The sequence below is a fragment of the Toxotes jaculatrix genome, chromosome 11 (genome assembly GCF_017976425.1).
Source record: "Toxotes jaculatrix isolate fToxJac2 chromosome 11, fToxJac2.pri, whole genome shotgun sequence".
Taxonomy (NCBI): Eukaryota; Metazoa; Chordata; class Actinopteri; family Toxotidae; genus Toxotes; species Toxotes jaculatrix.
Genome location: NC_054404.1, coordinates 1,936,172 through 1,953,387, shown reverse-complemented (window position 1 = coordinate 1,953,387; position 17,216 = coordinate 1,936,172). Strand labels below are relative to the sequence as shown.

Here is a 17,216-nt window from a genome sequence, read left to right as displayed (position 1 = left end):
GATGTTCCGGCTTTTGAGGCCATTAAAGTGTCAAGATGGATGATGTGTACCTGAGGCAGTTCAGACCACAGATAGGAAAATTATTGGCTGGCAGAAGAGAACAAAAACCAGAGTTATTAAACTTGCACCGTGAGCTAAATGGGAGAGAAATGTTAAAGAAATGTGATGAGAGGACTAAATGTAACTGTTATTATGTCAGAGCTATTAACAAGAACATTTGCATTACTGTGATGGAGTAATATAAATCTTATTTCTGTGTGTGTGTGAGAATGAAAGTGGCTCTAAATGATTTTCATCTGGATCAGTTCAAAAAGGAAAACAAAAAGATTTTATTGACATTGCAACAGCTTGATGAGATTCAGGATCGTGGTGATGTAGGAAAAAAAAAAGAGAAAACTCAATGGTTATTAAACCCATATGCAGGTTTTTGACATAAGCTTTACTTTATATGGACAATAAATCATCCAACGGTCCACACACTACAGTATAACAAAGGACAGACAGAGCAAGGTAGGTTGAGGAGGAAACAGAGAGAGCATAAAAAAAGAGGAAAAGAATGACAGAGGAAAAAAAAGAGGAGTAAGTGAACGAGAACAAGAGGGCAGGTGAGGTTTACAGCCTGAGTGTTTGTGAATTCTCTTGTAGCAGCAGGTCACAGAGCAGCGCTGGATACTGAATATTTCATTCTTCTCTAAACCCTGGCCAAGGACAAGACTTTAAAACCAGCGCAGCCTCACAGAGCTTCCATCCTGAATCCGTTTACAACAACACTGAAAAAACAAAAACAAGAAACAGGAAAAAGCAAGAAGATTTTTCTCTGATAGTCTTTTTCAGATGTGCTTACCTTTCACTTCAGTTTGCTGCACTCAGTCATTTAGAACGGACAACAAAAATCATCCTACTAATAACTACTGTGTACATTGTGCAAAGTATACCTTCATCTCAATACAAAGGATGGAACAAAGAAAGAAAGACAGAGAGAAAGAAAGGGTTTGAAGAAGTGACGGATGAAAGAGGCTTATTAAACGAACAGTTTGGGATCCAGAGAGGAGCCGTGGAGAGCGAGCAGCATCATCTCAGGAGGACTCTGTGACTTTAAAAGCTTTGGAGTCGCTCCCAGCCGACTGCCACAAAGGAGCACATGGAGGACTGAGCCTTTTCAGCACAACAAGATTTATTGTGATAAATGTAATGTCATAAATTGCCCAGGGCCCTCTTTAGAGCCAAACACGATCTAAAAATTCCTTCTATCATGTATTTCAATCACTAGGTATTTTTTTAAGCTGTATTATTTCCAAATATGAAAAAAAAAATGGCCATCCGTCCCCCAGAGGAGGTCAGACATCAGGTTTGGCTACTGACGATGATTCAGTATCGTTTAAGAATATCAGCAATGGATCTGATACAAGAAGCATGAGCCTGAACCACTTTCATTCCATCTGTGCAACAATAACACACAAACAAAAAAAACAAAAAACAACGATTAACAAAGCGAAAACAACGCTAGTCATGTAGCTACCAAGCTAGCTAGATCCAGTTAATGACAATGGGTTTTCACCATTTATGTATGTTAAATCCAACATGAAGAGCCACAGAGAAGAGGGATAAGCAGTCTTGAAAGAGGCTAAAAGGGGGTGTGTGGTGGTGGTTGGGGGGGGGGGGGGGGGGGTTTCTCTCATGGGGGACACTAAAGTCCTGGACGCAGGGCTCCAACAAAAAGAGGATGGACACTTAAGCTGCTTACAACAGCCTACTGGGGACAAGATAAGGGCCACACAGGACTGGACAGCCTCATCACTTAAAACACACCCTGAGTCAGCCACACACACACACACACACACACACACACACACACAGACACACACACACACACACACACACACACACACACACACACACAGGTGACAAGCGTTCTGCTCTGCTTGCTGTTCCTCTAAACCAATGCCAAGATAGACAAATTAGAGATTAAAGGTCACAGTGATATTGGTGTGTGTGTGTGTGTGTGTGATTTGTTTTAGCACTGCTTAGCTGTTTCAACTGTTCAGATTCTTCTCAGTGTAAAAGCACACTGCACAGATAGAAAACTACACAATGAACCAAACCCTGTTTAGCAACATTCAGAGAGACAAACATTCATAAGCACACACACAGTCAGGAACAATAAAAGATGCAAATTAGAAGTCAATTAGCAGAGTTCCCTGCATATGGAGAGGAGTCCAATTAAAGCTAAATCAACACAATCAGTCAGACAATGCAACAAGAGAGAAAACAAGGAGGAATAAAGAGGAGACCCTCGTGAGGTGAGTCACCACTCACAGTAAAAACAGAGTCCACTAAGGTTACAACTTAGATAAATTATTTGTGAATGTCATAAATTAAAACTGTAACCGCTATAACCACGCTGAAACAGCAGGAGAACATCTGGTGAGCACACTGAGTGTCTGTAGCTCAGGTATACACCAGCCATCCTGACCCGTCACCTTCACACTGGGAGCTACCTGTCTGTGTAACAGCTGTTACCATTCACACTTTCACAGCGGCCCTGTGAACACAGCGGACACCGGCTTTGGCTATGATATGATTTGCTGTAAGAGTCATTTTTACTCTGCTGAAGGATCACAACCTTAACCGTGTGCATCACTGTAACCATGACAGTAAAAAGGTCCTGAGTCCTTAGGGAAGAACTTATTTTAATCCAAATCACAATCTTTTCCTAAACCTAACCAAGCAGGTTCTGTTCCTGACACTAAACTGCAACTGTTCCACTGTGTTTATTATCGTTACCATGTTGGTACGTTCATATGAGTCATATAAAAATGTAGGGACAAGCAACATACATGGTTGCTTAGGTGGGAGACTTGTTGAAATTTTGTCAATATTAGATTATTTTATTTCGGATAAGTTCATGTTAAGATGCTTGTGTTTAGTCCAGCGGTTGCCGAAGTGGGGTGGGTGGAGGAGGGAAGGCCAAAATGATGCAGATATGCCACAGCTACCTGAGCTAAGATCACGTTTGCAGGTTGTCATAGAAACACAATATGCATTCTGGCACACAGCAGTCAGAAGCAACAAACAGCGTACGTCAGAGCAGCGATGGAGAGATGAAACGAAGTAAAGAGGGTGGGAAGGTTTGCAGCATATTCATATATCGTGAAAGAATTACACTTTGTCACAGAGACAAAGGTTTGACAAGATATTCAGCCCTAAAGACTCAGAGGACTTTGTGCACTTGTGGGTGTCAAAGTGTTTATATTTGCCTTCGTCTACAGGATGTAGGTCCTGATGCGATTATGGTTGATGTGGGAAGAAAAATACTGAGGGGCCTGTTGTGAGGCAGCGAAGAGGGAAAGACAAACCGAGAAAGAAACTGGTTAGTTTTCGATTCATCATGAATGAAGCAGAAGACGAAGACAGAGACACACAAATCTAGTATTGGAGAAAGTGACAATATATTCATGAGCACAGAGACATAAGGATATAAACACAAAAAAAAGCAAAACACCTGCTTTACTTAATGGCCCCATTATTTTTGTCTCTTAGCATTTGTGACTTTGAACAGGACACACACACACACACACACACACAAATATGCATCCATGCACCTGCTGTAGCCTGAGGGCATTACCATTCACCCCCTGGGAGAAATTGCTCGTTCATAATCAAAACGACAAACAAATGGCCCTCTACGTGGCACACCACTTTGGAGTGACTCAACCAAAACAAACAGCTCCGTGACAGAGAGACATTTAGAGAGAGACACGGAGAGAGGGAGGGCGTCAGAGCAAATCAAAGGTGAAAGCCACTGCAGCACGCTGGCTTAGGGATGCACAAGTGAAAACACACACAAACACGCCATTTCTGCTCTCGGCCTCTGCGGAGTCTCCGGCAGAACGATGAAATGTTGGTGTGCGCTGAGAAGAAACATTACGCTCAAAAACCTAACACAAACGCCAAGTGAAGAGGAGTTCTGAAGCTGTGCGGCCAATTCAGCATTCACTCACGCTCAGCTGCAGCTGGGTGTTGTTCAAGATTTGCCAATATGTTACTAACATGATAATGAGACTGAATGGCCAGTGTGTTGCACTTCGTTATTCAGCCGTTTTCTGTGAAGGAGGAGTTGTTATTTGGCCCAGACTAATCAGTAGTGGTTCCATATCCTTCCCACTGACGTCCTTTTAGTTGACACACAAGCCTGTGTGTGTGTGGTAGCAGTTGCTAGAAGCAGTTAATGTTTGGTTTTACATCAAACAGAGAAATATTTAATAGTTGTTTCCATAAGTCAGCAACAATATGTATGTAACTGCGTTAATGTCAACTTGTCGCCTTTTTCTTGCTTTGGTACGAGGACATGACGTTTTATGATTGAGCATATATGACCTACATCTGCACATAAATAAAATATGGTATAAAACAACATTTAAGTTTAAATTGGGAAACGTCTGTCTTTTTTTTTTTAATGCTCAACATTATTCCTATGCACATAATTTGACTCAGTAATGAGGTTTGATACCCAGCTGTCCACTTAACCCTGTCCATCGAAATCAGCATAATTCTGAAGATAAACTATTGTACAGTATAATATCCTGTTGCTAACATACTGTAAAATACACGTGGAATAATAATAAACTAAAATGTAATTTGGAAACATTGACTGGGGCTTTGAGACGGAAATGTGTGCTCGTATATCCAGCAGGTATTCACGGCCACGTACAGACATGCTTGTGTTTGTGGACAATAGAAGCAAGAACAGAAACACACTGATGAAAGTAGACAGTAAACATGTGAAGAAGGTCTTTTGGTGTGCGGGTGAGCGGCCGGCCGACCGACCGGCCTTCGGTTTGAGTTATGTTGATGTCGGGAGCCGAGCTGGAGTTTAGCATCAGTAAAAAAGTCACGCTGAGGTTAGGAAAAGGCTGCAAGCGGTGAAGGCCAAGGTTTAAGTTCAGGGCTAAAAAATTTACATTGTTAGCAGCAAGTATGATAGAAGCTGTGTGTGTGTGTGTGTGTGTGTGTGTGTGTGTGTGTGTGTGTGTGTGTGTGTGTGTGTGTGTGTGTGTGTGTGTGTGTGTGTGTGTGTGTGTGAGAGAGAGAGGAGGGAGATGCTAAATGGTAATAATAAGTACTACCTGATGTTCCTTTAACTTGACTATAGTACTCGCACACAGAAAACTCTATACACACACAGTTGTTTTTTTAGCTCTGTCTGTGTGTGGCTGTGTGTTTGTGTGGGAATGGTAAACACAACTGCTGGAAAATAAACAGAAATCTACCACCACCCAACACCACTGCTTTCACCACCAACAACAGCTCAGCTGGCTCTAATGACGTGATCTCCGATTCTGCTGCGTCCACTCAGGCAAACACCTCCTGACAGTCAGCAGGGAAACAGACCCGACGCTAAATAAAAACATTAGCAGCTCTGCTATCACATGTGAGAAGCAGCTACAAGCTCAAATCAAGGTTAGGAAACATCAACCGTGCACATATCTGTGTGTTCATGACAATATATGAAACGTGGTATCACAGTTTAAACAGAGAGAGCAAATGTGTCTGATTGCACTGCTTCAGTTTCTTGTTTCATCATTCTGTATGTGCCTTTTGCTGGACACGGCAAACCACATACACACACACACGCACATGCACACACACGCACACACACACACGCACACGCACACACACACACAGAGTAGTGTACTCTCTGTCTCTGCTTTCTAGCCTCGCCTGCTAGATTTATCGATGCAGCAATTTTCAGTCTGTCTCCATGGTGCGTTGCTCTGCCAAGCCATTTAGGATATTGTAGTGCTGCAGCGGTCAAGTCTGGCACAGTCAGGGGAAAACACACAGGCAGGCAGGCACGCACGCACGCACACACACACACACTAGGTGCACACACAAACATTTGTTCATCATTTTTCTCTCTATCTTTCTAGTAAAACCTGTTTTTCTTAACCTGTTACAATAATCCAAAAACTTTACCTTGAAATGTAAATTTAACCTGTGATTGTGAAACGAGCTGCTTAAAGGCTTTCAGAGTCACCTTCTGATTGTGAAGCCAGCTTTATGTAGTGTGTGTTACTATATTTTGTTCAGTCATCAGTAGATCTTCAGCGTTCTGATCGCTACATATCTCTTTTTCTTATTGAACTGGATCATGTAAATACTGAGGGACAGAAAGACGGGAGCAGGGCGGGCGTTTAATCATGATCGTGTACTCACAGTTGACACTGGTCTCCCTTGATGCCTTTGGTGGTGCAGAAGCACTTCCCCGTGTTGACATGGCACACGCTGGCATGGCCGTTACACTTACATGCTGCAAAGAAAAGACAAAGGTTAAAGAGATGGATGGGAAGGGGCAGTGAGATTTGTTAGGGTTTTATTTTTGAAATGTCAAAGTAGAATCTCTTGGTGATGTGGGATGTGACAATTTACAGAACCAAACAGTTTCTTATGGGTGTGGAAGGTAGGAGAGGAGGAGAAAGAAAGAAGGTGGAGAAAAAGGTTGATAAAGAGGTAAGAAACACAGGAAAAGGCCAAATCACATCATATTCTGAAAAAACAAAGCTTAGTGTGAGTCATTCTCACTCTGCACTAACAAGTGTCACGTTCCTGATTGAAAAGTTTTCTCTCGTTTTGCTTTTCTTAGGCAGAACTGAGCTTGAAGTACCTTTACCTGATCCAATCTTAAAAAGCATCATTACTCCCTGCAATGTGATGAATTCCCTTTCAAAATAAAGTGTCTGGGCAGAAACTGTTTGGGCAGAAACTATTTGTGGGGAATTGTTTAGTGGAGTGCAAAGAACACTTTAGGCACTGCCAGGTCAAAGCCACAATCAAACATGAATACGATATAAACATACACGGCAGTCATGTTACGACAAGGGAGCTAAAATGTCTCAGTCCTGAGGACCAAATGTCAAAATACAATATTGGTAGTACGCCAGGGGAACCAAAATAAGCTAATAAGCCGGTAAACTGTTTATAAACTTTGGATTTGAGATGCAAAATGTAATTCACTTTGACCAAAGTAGAAAAATCCCCCCTGGAAAAGGGGCCGCATAAGGTCCTGCATGGTGAAATTCGGCTTTTGGAAGCCATTTATCAGAGGTAGTCTGCTTCTGATTAGAGCCACGGAAACGGCAGCTCCGGTTCGTCTAATCGTTTTAATCGCTCTGTAATGTAAAAGCAGAGCGTGATGTAGCCGTATGATTCACATGCAGCAGAGCCTGTAATTTAGACACTAAATCACTTCTGCATGGGGCGACTAATGGCAGAGACAAACAAGAACGTTCTCTATACCCTTGTGTGATGGTGTGTATATATGTGTGTTCACATCCACACAAGGCCACCCTTTCCTGTGTCCCTCGCCAAATGAATTGACTTTGCGCTTTGTTCTTATTCTTTGGAATTGGCACCGAGACAAGCCGTGTAATAAAACAGTGGCGCGCTCAGGTCAAGGTAAAGCCAAGGCACCAACAGATAATGAGAGAAAACAACCTCGTCTATCCCCTCTCCTCCTCTGCCTGGGAAGAGGGCCTGATTTGACTGCTTACACAGAACAAAAACAAGGTGGCAGACATAAACGCTGCTTTAAATATTTAGATTTCCGAGCACAGACATACACACACCGAGCTGCAGAAAAACTAGGCGGCACAGTGGGGTATTTAAATTTCAGCAGGCTAAAAGTCGAATGGATGCTCTTAAACTTGAAAAACGGAGCCGCTGACAGCAGAGACGGCAACAATAACAAAATAAAATTTCAGTTTATTGCTTGAAATTACATTGGCCCGTCAGAAAGAAAGAAAAAACCTTTTTCAGCGATGCACACTGAACTGCACAGGTCTTAGAGTGGCTTTTAAACTTGAGATAATGTACAAATCACAGGTGTGTTAGCGTAGGCTCAGATCACCCTGCTGTTCATACAATATTGATTTAGCAGACAGTCAACAAAGGCATAAAAAGGACACAGCTCGGAGAAATGCACATGCATGCACTCACATAGATTTTGCCAGTGGCACTTAAAGACTGAGAGTGGGAGACAAAGAGACGAGAGAGAAAGAAAAGGACTGAGGTGAAGGATTCAAGGCAATGGCTTATAAGGCTGCCAGTAAATTTAGACTGTTCTCAGCTTTCTCTAACTGTTATGCCAGAGGCCAAATTACAGGTTAAATGAAGACACTCGAACGGATAAATACAACACAATCTCTAAGCCCGTCTCAAAAAAGTTTAATTATTTCAGATCTCACAGTAAAACCGAGTAAATTCTGTGACAGAGAACGGCATTCCCCCCCTCTCTTCAAACAAACATGAAACCACTGTAATCCCCTAAGCAGTAAACAAGATCCTGCTTCCAGCAGAGAAGCCTCAGCACAGACCAACTCCCTGCTCTGCTCTGCACACTCTGATGTGTGATGGGAAGTTGAGCTGTAAAGCTACTGTAGCGTTTCATCTCCAATTACATACAGAAATAACAACATACAGCTGCTTAAAACTCAAAATGGATGGAGAAACAAAGCCGCACACACACACACGCACACACACCCACCCACACACACACCTATGATGCAATTACTAACTAGCTAACAGCTAGCTAAGCTGGATTTGTCATGGTGTCAGCTTTTGTGAGGAGCTAAAAATGTGAAACTGCACTTTTCTCGGCTAAATTGGTGCCTACCATTAAACTGCACAGTAAAATCTGAGAATCAAACACAATTATTTCGTTTCATTTAACAGCTACACTGGATTGCTTGGTGATAAAAACCACAAATGAGCACATAAAGGCTCCAGAAGTTTTGCACGTCACGGCAAACTGTTAGCTCTTCTGCCTGATGCAGCCCAAAGGAGAGTCTCCTGAATTAGCACAGTCTCCACGAAAGCTTTCATTTCTTCCAATAATCATGTTCTAAGAAAAAAAGAAATTACATACAATTCATTTAAATTAATTTAGCGTGCTGAATCGCAGGCAATCAGATGTGGTTGTACACCTGACACCGTTCGTCTATGGTGCCTCTGCTGCCTCACTCACAAGCCAGCAGGTGAGAAAACCCAAAATGCTTCTACATTCTGCTTTTGTGTAGTGGTTGTGCGCTCAGGACAGTTTTGCTCACTACTGTTCCTCCATTTTTGCAGCAAACAACAAAACAATACTCACTTAGTTTGCCGATAGGTCAATAGGTCAAGCTGATAGTGAAGTTTTAGGGCGTCCTCTGCTGGATCACAGGGTAAACTACTTATAAAATCATAGCACAGAGACAGTATAGCCTGTGTTTTTTAAATGTTGCTTTATTTCTGCAGAGACGCTTATTGATAAAACCCTTCACCTCACAGATGCACTCACTGTCTGTTTTTCACCTCTTTTATATTCTGTGTAAAAGCTGATCAAACAGTAAACCGGGTCTGGAGGCTGTTACACCCCGAGGTTCACAGACAGGAGTTCCATCTGAGGCGTCAGTGTGCCGTCATCGTTCGAAATGTACGATATTCAAAGTAAATCAGCTGAATCTGCTCATGCTGCTGGAACATTTGTGCATGACAGACACAGGACAGATGTGTGAGTGGAAGCTGACATGATGGCTCAGACTGCAGTCTCACTGCACGACACACAAAGTGATTTATGAAACATTTGTATTGTCTGTCAAAAGAAAAGAGGGATAATGTCAGATACGATGCCAAAAAGCACATTTTAATTCCCATAAGTTCTTCTAATGCTTGAGGCCAATACTAAATCAAACAGAAAACGGACCTGCACTGAGGACTGTGATCCTACCGCTACACTTCACGATAGCTAGAGTTTACTTTAGAAACATACATTTCTCCTGGCTTTCAACACACAATGAATGCACTCATTCAGACAGTTAGACACTCTCACTAAACATGGAGGTCCCTATAGGAAAATAAGCACTTGACTCATGCATGAAGTCTGCAGACACAATCATATTCAAGTGCCCAGAAGAAGTGAACTCAATTCCGTGAGAGCGCAGGGCTGGAGGTGAAGGATGGAAAGAGCAGGGGAATCATAAAGAAGAAGAGAGTGAATGGATGAAATGGACGGAGGAGGAAGCACATCACGCACCACACTTGCTGACAACACAGAAATAAGCCACAATAAAAAGAAACCTGATCTCTTAGCAAAAAAGGCTGATTTGATATAAATCATATTTCCCATGCCTCGTGCAAGCCCCCTGAAGAGAGTACAATTTCTCACCCCACTGCCTCTGCATGTACACACAATACAAAAGACGCCTATTGTCAGGGTGTATTTGAATGTGTGTGTGTGTGTGTGTTTGTGTGTGTGTGTGTGTGTGTGTAGGTGGCAACCGGGCTGTCTGTGTGTGTGTGTGTGTGTGTGTGTGTGTGTGTGTGTGTGTGTGTGTTTGTCTGCGTGTGTCTGTATGAGTCAGTCAGAGCTGAGGAAATAAGTCAGTGAGAAAACATTAGAGAACAATCCTCACTGAACCTGTTATCTGTTATCAGTCGGCTTTGTCTTATTCCTGAGGGATGTGCAGTTATGAAACTCAACCAAACTTAATGGGTGGAAAGAAAAAAAAAATCAGAGGCTTTGTGGTGATATATACCACTCCAAAGATTTCTTTTTGTGCTGCTGAGCCTAGAACCACATGTGAATCTTCCTCTGATGCTGATTAATCTTCTTTGGTCTATATTTCAATGAATTCTAATTTAAGTACAAATAAAAACAGGGAAGCCAAAGAACTTAAACTTGTAAACACAATTCCTTAAATTCTTCTTGAAATTGTAACCACCTGATGTACCCGTGCAAAAATCTCACACATACAAAAATGAGCAAAATGTAGTGTATGTGGAGGAAACGTAACCTGCACCTACCCCACATCTCGTCTGCTCTGAAATGAAAGTGACAAATTCACACCGTTGTTAAAACAGAGGAATTGGAACCAGCTGCTGGCTCCACCGTGTGAATTATGGCTGGATTTCTTCTTTCATCTTGTTTCAGATTCAGTTTTTATTGTTTCTCTTTTGCACTTTAAGAATCCCTCCATCGAAACAATTTGCCGTTGAAAGAAAGAAAAACAGAACAACAAAACGGTGTCAGCAGAAGCTCTGTTAACAGAGTGGTTTACTGTACCTCCTGTACAGTAAACCACACGATCACAGTGTAGCCTCTGTATGACTGCGTGCCGCTCAGGTTTTTATCTTTCAGTGACTTTTAACGTGTCTTTTCAGAACGGGCCTTGTTGGAGGGTGGAATTCTGCAGCAAAGGCAAACTGACCATTTTAATTAGAGGTCACAAAGTGTTTACACTATGACAACAGAGCTGTCATTTTTAGATGATTTGCTGAAAAGATGGTGTTGTGCAACACGGTCACACCTACAAGATGTGTTGATTGGCCTGCAGATCAGGGTCTGTATGGAAATCATATAGAATATGTGTGTGCGCATGACCATGTGCTTATAGCAGTGACTGTCATGTGTGAGCGCACATCTGTATTACAATGACACATTAAAGTGTTGACACTTTGCAATATTACCATTCTGCATGATGTGGGATATATTCATCATCTTCTCCTGTAAAAGCAGCAGCCTACACTCTGGTGTTAAACCCCAAATTTCAACCTGCTCGCCAAACAGACTGGAGACGTTTGATGATTCTGCTTTACAGTGGTTCCTGTTAATGTTTTATTCAAGTGCTCTTCTTGGCTGGGTTGGAAAATAAAACTATTTGTTTAAAGTTCAAGAAGAACAAACTCATTTATGAGCCGGGATGTGAGCGCTGGTCACCACTGAACACTGGCACTGAAAATAAATTGCGCTGTGTGGAAATGTCAGATATAATGACTTTGTAGTCTAATTCCTTTATTAACAAAGGTAAAAGACTGTAAGATGCCAGCATTGATTTGGTACATACAGTCAACACAACCAGTACAATCCTACTGGACTGTATCCAGGACAATTCAGATAAAAATGTAAATATAAAAACAGAATTTGTTAGGATGCCATTATTCTGCTTGAAATTACAATGTGGCACATAGTTCAAAATTTAAATTATCAAAGAAGGAAAAAGAACTTTTTTATGAAGGATTCTAAAGGATCGTAAAACGCTGTGGGAATCAAAATAACATCGAATTTAATCAACTGTAACGCTTTCGAAACGCCTTTTTCTTCAGCGCACCACTGAGAACTACTGCAGTCCCCTGATTATGATCAATCACATGCTGATCTCCATCAGTATTTATTCAATCTTCATCATCATCATCATCAATGTCACCTTCCACCTTCAGCTGACTCCTGCCTTTTCTTTGTCTGGTTCCACTCACGGGGCAGTTTGGTTCCACTGATTTTAATGAGGGGCAGCAGAAGAAGAAGGTGGAGGGCAAATGGGGGAAAATCATGAAGTAAAGAGAGGTAGGCAGTAAAATACATGGGATAACACACACACACACACACACACACACACACACACACACACACACACACACATATTTGCATACAAAGGGAAAAAATGATGTTCAGTGACATCAAAGAGTTCCTGGATATAGTTTCCTTCCCTCAACACAATCCAGTCATTGAACTGTCGACCTTTAAATGTGAAGGTTTCAGATTTTCAATCATTTTTCTTGCAGTGTCTCAACAGCGGCTCATACTCAATACAATCAAAATCAATACGTTTGCATGTCGGCAGTGACATTAGACTCACTACGTGCAGCTCAGTGAGCTTGTGTGTATCTGGGAGTATTACTCCTGATGGGTGATGACAGACGTTCAGTTTTCAGGTGAACAGTGTGGCATCAGGCCTGGCACAGCTGCAGAGGGTGAGCTGGATATATGCTAAACTGTAAAAAGCTCCGTATGTGCTCTGTGAATTGATTGGTGCACTTTTGCACTATTCAGAGTGAATCTGAACACTTTCTGTTTTCCACGGGCCAATCAGTACTTCAGCGTTTGAGTGGCTACGCTCCTCTGCGTGATCCCTGCTCGATTTCAAAACCTCTAATGCAGCGTTAGCCAACCTTTCCTGGCCGGCGACCCTCTTTCTATGTGGTGTATTACTTTGATCCGTGTAAAATGGTTTTCGATGCAGAATGGTGTGGCTCCATTTGGGTCAAGTGTGAAACAAGCTGTCATGTTAATGTTGTACGACACAGGCTACATTATCTTACTATAGTCAGCACGTGCACGATAGCACATGAGCTAGTTAAATGTATGGTTAATGCCAGTTTGAAAGCACACAGTTTCAAAGAAAGCAGCTTATTCTGGATGAGACGTGAGTCACAGCTGCAGAGAGACTTCAAAAACACTGTTTGCACTGACTGGAGATCAAAAGGGATTCAAAAGCATTTCAAATCATATTTACAGAAACGTTTGAGTGGCTTCGTGTGTCGGTGGGTTTGTGTGTTTTGGTTTGTCTACGCGTCCATATGTTGACCAGTCAGACGCCAGGAATAGAACAGCCAGAGGCAAGATGACTGGATACCGCTAGGAATGCTGGGTACTTTGCAATTCCACCACAGGGCTCCACAGGTACGTAAACACACACAGGCATGTTTAAGCAAAAACATGCGCACACGCAGGCGCACGCACACACACACACACGGCCACACACAGAAATACTTAGGACAACAGGTGAGAGCATAATTGGCAGCGTCTCCATAGAGAAGACTGAATGGAGTGAGACTCTGCAGGCAGCAGACCTCCTCTGCTACTCTACTGCTGCTAAAGCTCAACAACAGCTGGCTCTGTCTGATCCATCTCACACACACACACACACACAAACACAAACACAAACACAAACACAAACACAAACACAAACACAAACACAAACACACACACACACACACACACACACACACACACACACACACACACACACAGACAAACTACCCTGCTGTCCTGTCTGTCCCAGTCTCTGGTTGATGCAGCTGGGTTTGCCAGTTTCTTGCAGAGACAGCACTCAACATCTCTATGGCTCCTGCGCTGAACACAAATTTACAAAGAACCCCTGCTGTCACACCCTGCTTAGAGACTGTACATCAAACCCTCAAAAACAGGGACACAAGATAGAGAGAGAGAGGGGGAGGGAAGAGGGGAATACACGATCTGTTGGCACATAAGAGTCACTTCACCAAAAAAAACAACAGGATTGCTGGTTTGTTCAAATTCTAAAAATGACCCACAGTGAATAGAAAAGAGACTACACTTTTTTTTTCTTGGTAAAAATAGTTTTGTTTTGTCAGCTGCCTGGGATAGGGTAACAGGAACATAATGTAATGTTGCATTCATTTCATACCGAAGGTAGAAAACAGGTCTTCACACCTCGACAGTACAACAGGTCATTTATCAGTGACTAACAAAACAGCCATAACATGAGAGGGAGGCCGGTGGCAGCCCACGTCAAGGTGGGAATGATCTGAACTGTGTGTGACTGGTCTGGAAAATAAGAATGGTTTGACTAGAAAGAAGAAAACTCCTCACTGGCACTCGAACAATGAATTAGCATTCAGTGATAACTATTCTATTCTTTTAATCTTGTTTTCATTTATTTATCTTATTCCTTCCTTTTCCCATTGGAAATACAGAGAAACTGAGGAACGCTGTAAATCCTGTGCAGCCGCACAAGAAACAATCACTGAACTGAGCTGAACCTATAAGAAACGATGAGTCCTCTGGGCTTGAGTGGCAAAAACGTCCTCAAGACCAAACAGCCTTTGACTTGTGTAGTGTTTCTAAGTATCACACGACCAGCATGACTGGGAGTCTTCACAGAGAGAGCGAGTGAGGTAGTGCAGAGAGAGACAGAGTATCAGAGCGAGATGGAGACAGGGAGCTACTGATGTGAATCATGCAAAATTTATGGAAGCAATAAAACTGTTCAGCGTGAGGTGCCGATGGCAGAGGAGCATTATACGCTGAAGCACTGGGTAGCAAAAGATAACAAGCACGAGGAGAAATAATACAAGCTGAAGTCTTGCCTGGAAGACAACTCAGAGGGCACAGCAGCACAGTGGTCTGTCTGTCTGTCTGTCTGTCTGTCTGTCTGTCTGTCCGTCCGTCCGTCCGTCCGTCCGTCTGTCTGACAGGAAACCTGCGTGGTTTCCTGTCAGCTTCTAAAATCTTCTCCTCAACACACAACATGATGCAGCTCTGAAGTTCAGTGTGTGTTTGATTTCGTGCGGCACAGTCAAAGAAAAGTCACTAACGCCCTGCACACACTCCTACACACCCACAGACACACACTTCATCCAGATCTGACAAGGTTAGTTAATCATCTGTCACAGGGACATGGGAACGGACAGAGTCCCCTCTCCTCTGTGTGTCCTCCATCTCTTCCTCTCTGTTTATCCCTCCAACTCCTCCTCTATTCCTTCATCATCTCTCTATCCAAGAGCAACTGTCCTTTTCCACTGATATTAACCTTGTATGTCTCGCCACATGGTTTTACCTGTTTCTTCCTCTGTCTGCCTGTCTCTCTCTCTCTCTGTGCCATCCCCCCTTTCCCTCCCCCACTGCCTCTCTCACCCTTCCATCTTCTTTACAACCCTATGAGCCAAGGCCTTTTCCCCTCACCGGTTGGGACAAAGCTGTCTCTCTATCATTTAGCGCTATAATCGGCTACACATCATTGCCCCCCTGCCGTTTAGCCCAAGGTAAATCTAGTGGTCCCTTTTATAAAGAGAAATAGAGAGAGACGGAGATAGGAAGAAGGATGAATGGACTGATGGACGGATGAACAGAGGGGGGAATTAAAGACAGAGAGTTATTGTGAGCTGTAAGAGGGAACGACAGAGGAAGTAAAAGAGGGAAAAATTAAGGGGAGGGAAGATGTGAGGAGGTAAAGGCAAATGGATGTAAGCAGGATGAAGGTGAATAGGTGAACATGGACAGTGTAGTCTCTAAACAAGCTGCAGGGAGGTGGAGACCAGTGACACAAGTCCGTCTACAAATCCAGTTTAAGGAGTGTAAATTAAATGAGTATAAGAGGAAAGGAAAGAAAACAAGGAAGGAGAGGAGGATAGAGGAATGGAAAAGAAAGAAGGAGAAAAAGGAAAGGAAAAAAGGGAAAGGGCAGGGAAAGAAAGAAAGGTAGGAAGAGGAGAGGAAAAGAAAGGAATAGAATAAGTAAGGAAAGAGGAAGAGTGGATGAAAGAAGGGAAAGAATAGATAAACTGAACAAATACGATAAGAACCATAACAGAAAAGGAAGCATAAAAGAGGTGTGAAGAATGGGACGTGGGCAGAGAAACAGCAGGGAAATGGGACAAGGAGGATGTTAAAGAGAACATAAGAGAAGGATGAAAATACAGAGACAGGATGGAGTGAAGAGAAAAAAAAATGCAAAGAAAGCTAAAGTAGAGGAGAAAGTGAATCAGAGGCTGTCCTATACGGAGGCGACGAGAGGCGTGCATCTATCAGCGTCCCGCTGGCTGCGAAAAGCCGCCAGGGACGGAGACACCAGTCAACTCAGGAAATAAGAAAATGATTAAGAGCGATTTAATGTCACGCCGCCATCAGGCCAAAACGCACATCTGTCACAGCGAGACTGATGCGACTGCACCTCCCTCACTCACAGTCCAACAGCCACTCACTCATTCATTACACTCTCCCATCTCTGATGTTTTTTCCTATCTGGGCCCCACATCATATACCTTCCCAAAGTCAGCCCCACGTGCCCTCACATCACAAGCACACTGCCATTTTCCTGCGGCTTCTTTCTGTCACCTGACTGGCACATATAATCTGTTCACAGTTTCAGCCGTGGGATTTGCTGTGATTATATCCATACGAAGCGAAACAAAGCATGAAAAACTGCTGACTGACAGACTCCAGACAGAAATATACAGAAACACATACAGCATGTGCATCAGCACCATCCTTCCCTGAGTCTAACCTCTCTGCTCCTTTACAAATGTTAAGAAATGAAAGCAGAGACTAAACTAGGCTGCTGATGCTGGCTCCTCAGTGTCCACAGACCACGGTCCTGTCCACACTCTGCTTGAACTTGCCTTTTTTTCCTTCCTGTTTTCTGATCCAGTGCTCTGCTGGCCACCGTAAGCTCTACAGAAACCAAACCTGGGACTCACAGCTTTTAAACGCTGCCCCCATCAGGTTGTTTGTGTCTATTACACAGTGTGGTAGACTGCCGACGGCTGTTTGCACCTGGCTGGATCATGATGTTTATACAAGGAAATCAGAGCAAGAACAGAGAAAGATGGCATGTAGCTTAAAGTGGGGAACTGAGAATGTGTGA

The 17,216-nt window shown here is 43.0% G+C and overlaps 1 protein-coding gene across 2 annotated transcripts in view; it reads right to left on the bottom strand.

The window, feature by feature from the left end:
- atrnl1a (attractin-like 1a) overlaps positions 1-17,216 on the bottom strand; it is a 185,050-nt gene that overhangs the window by 101,843 nt on the left and 65,991 nt on the right. For both annotated transcript variants that reach the window (XM_041050639.1, XM_041050640.1), the window contains exon 21: positions 6,217-6,310. In XM_041050639.1, the coding sequence (XP_040906573.1) occupies positions 6,217-6,310 (94 nt within the window). The remainder of the gene's footprint in view (positions 1-6,216; positions 6,311-17,216) is intronic.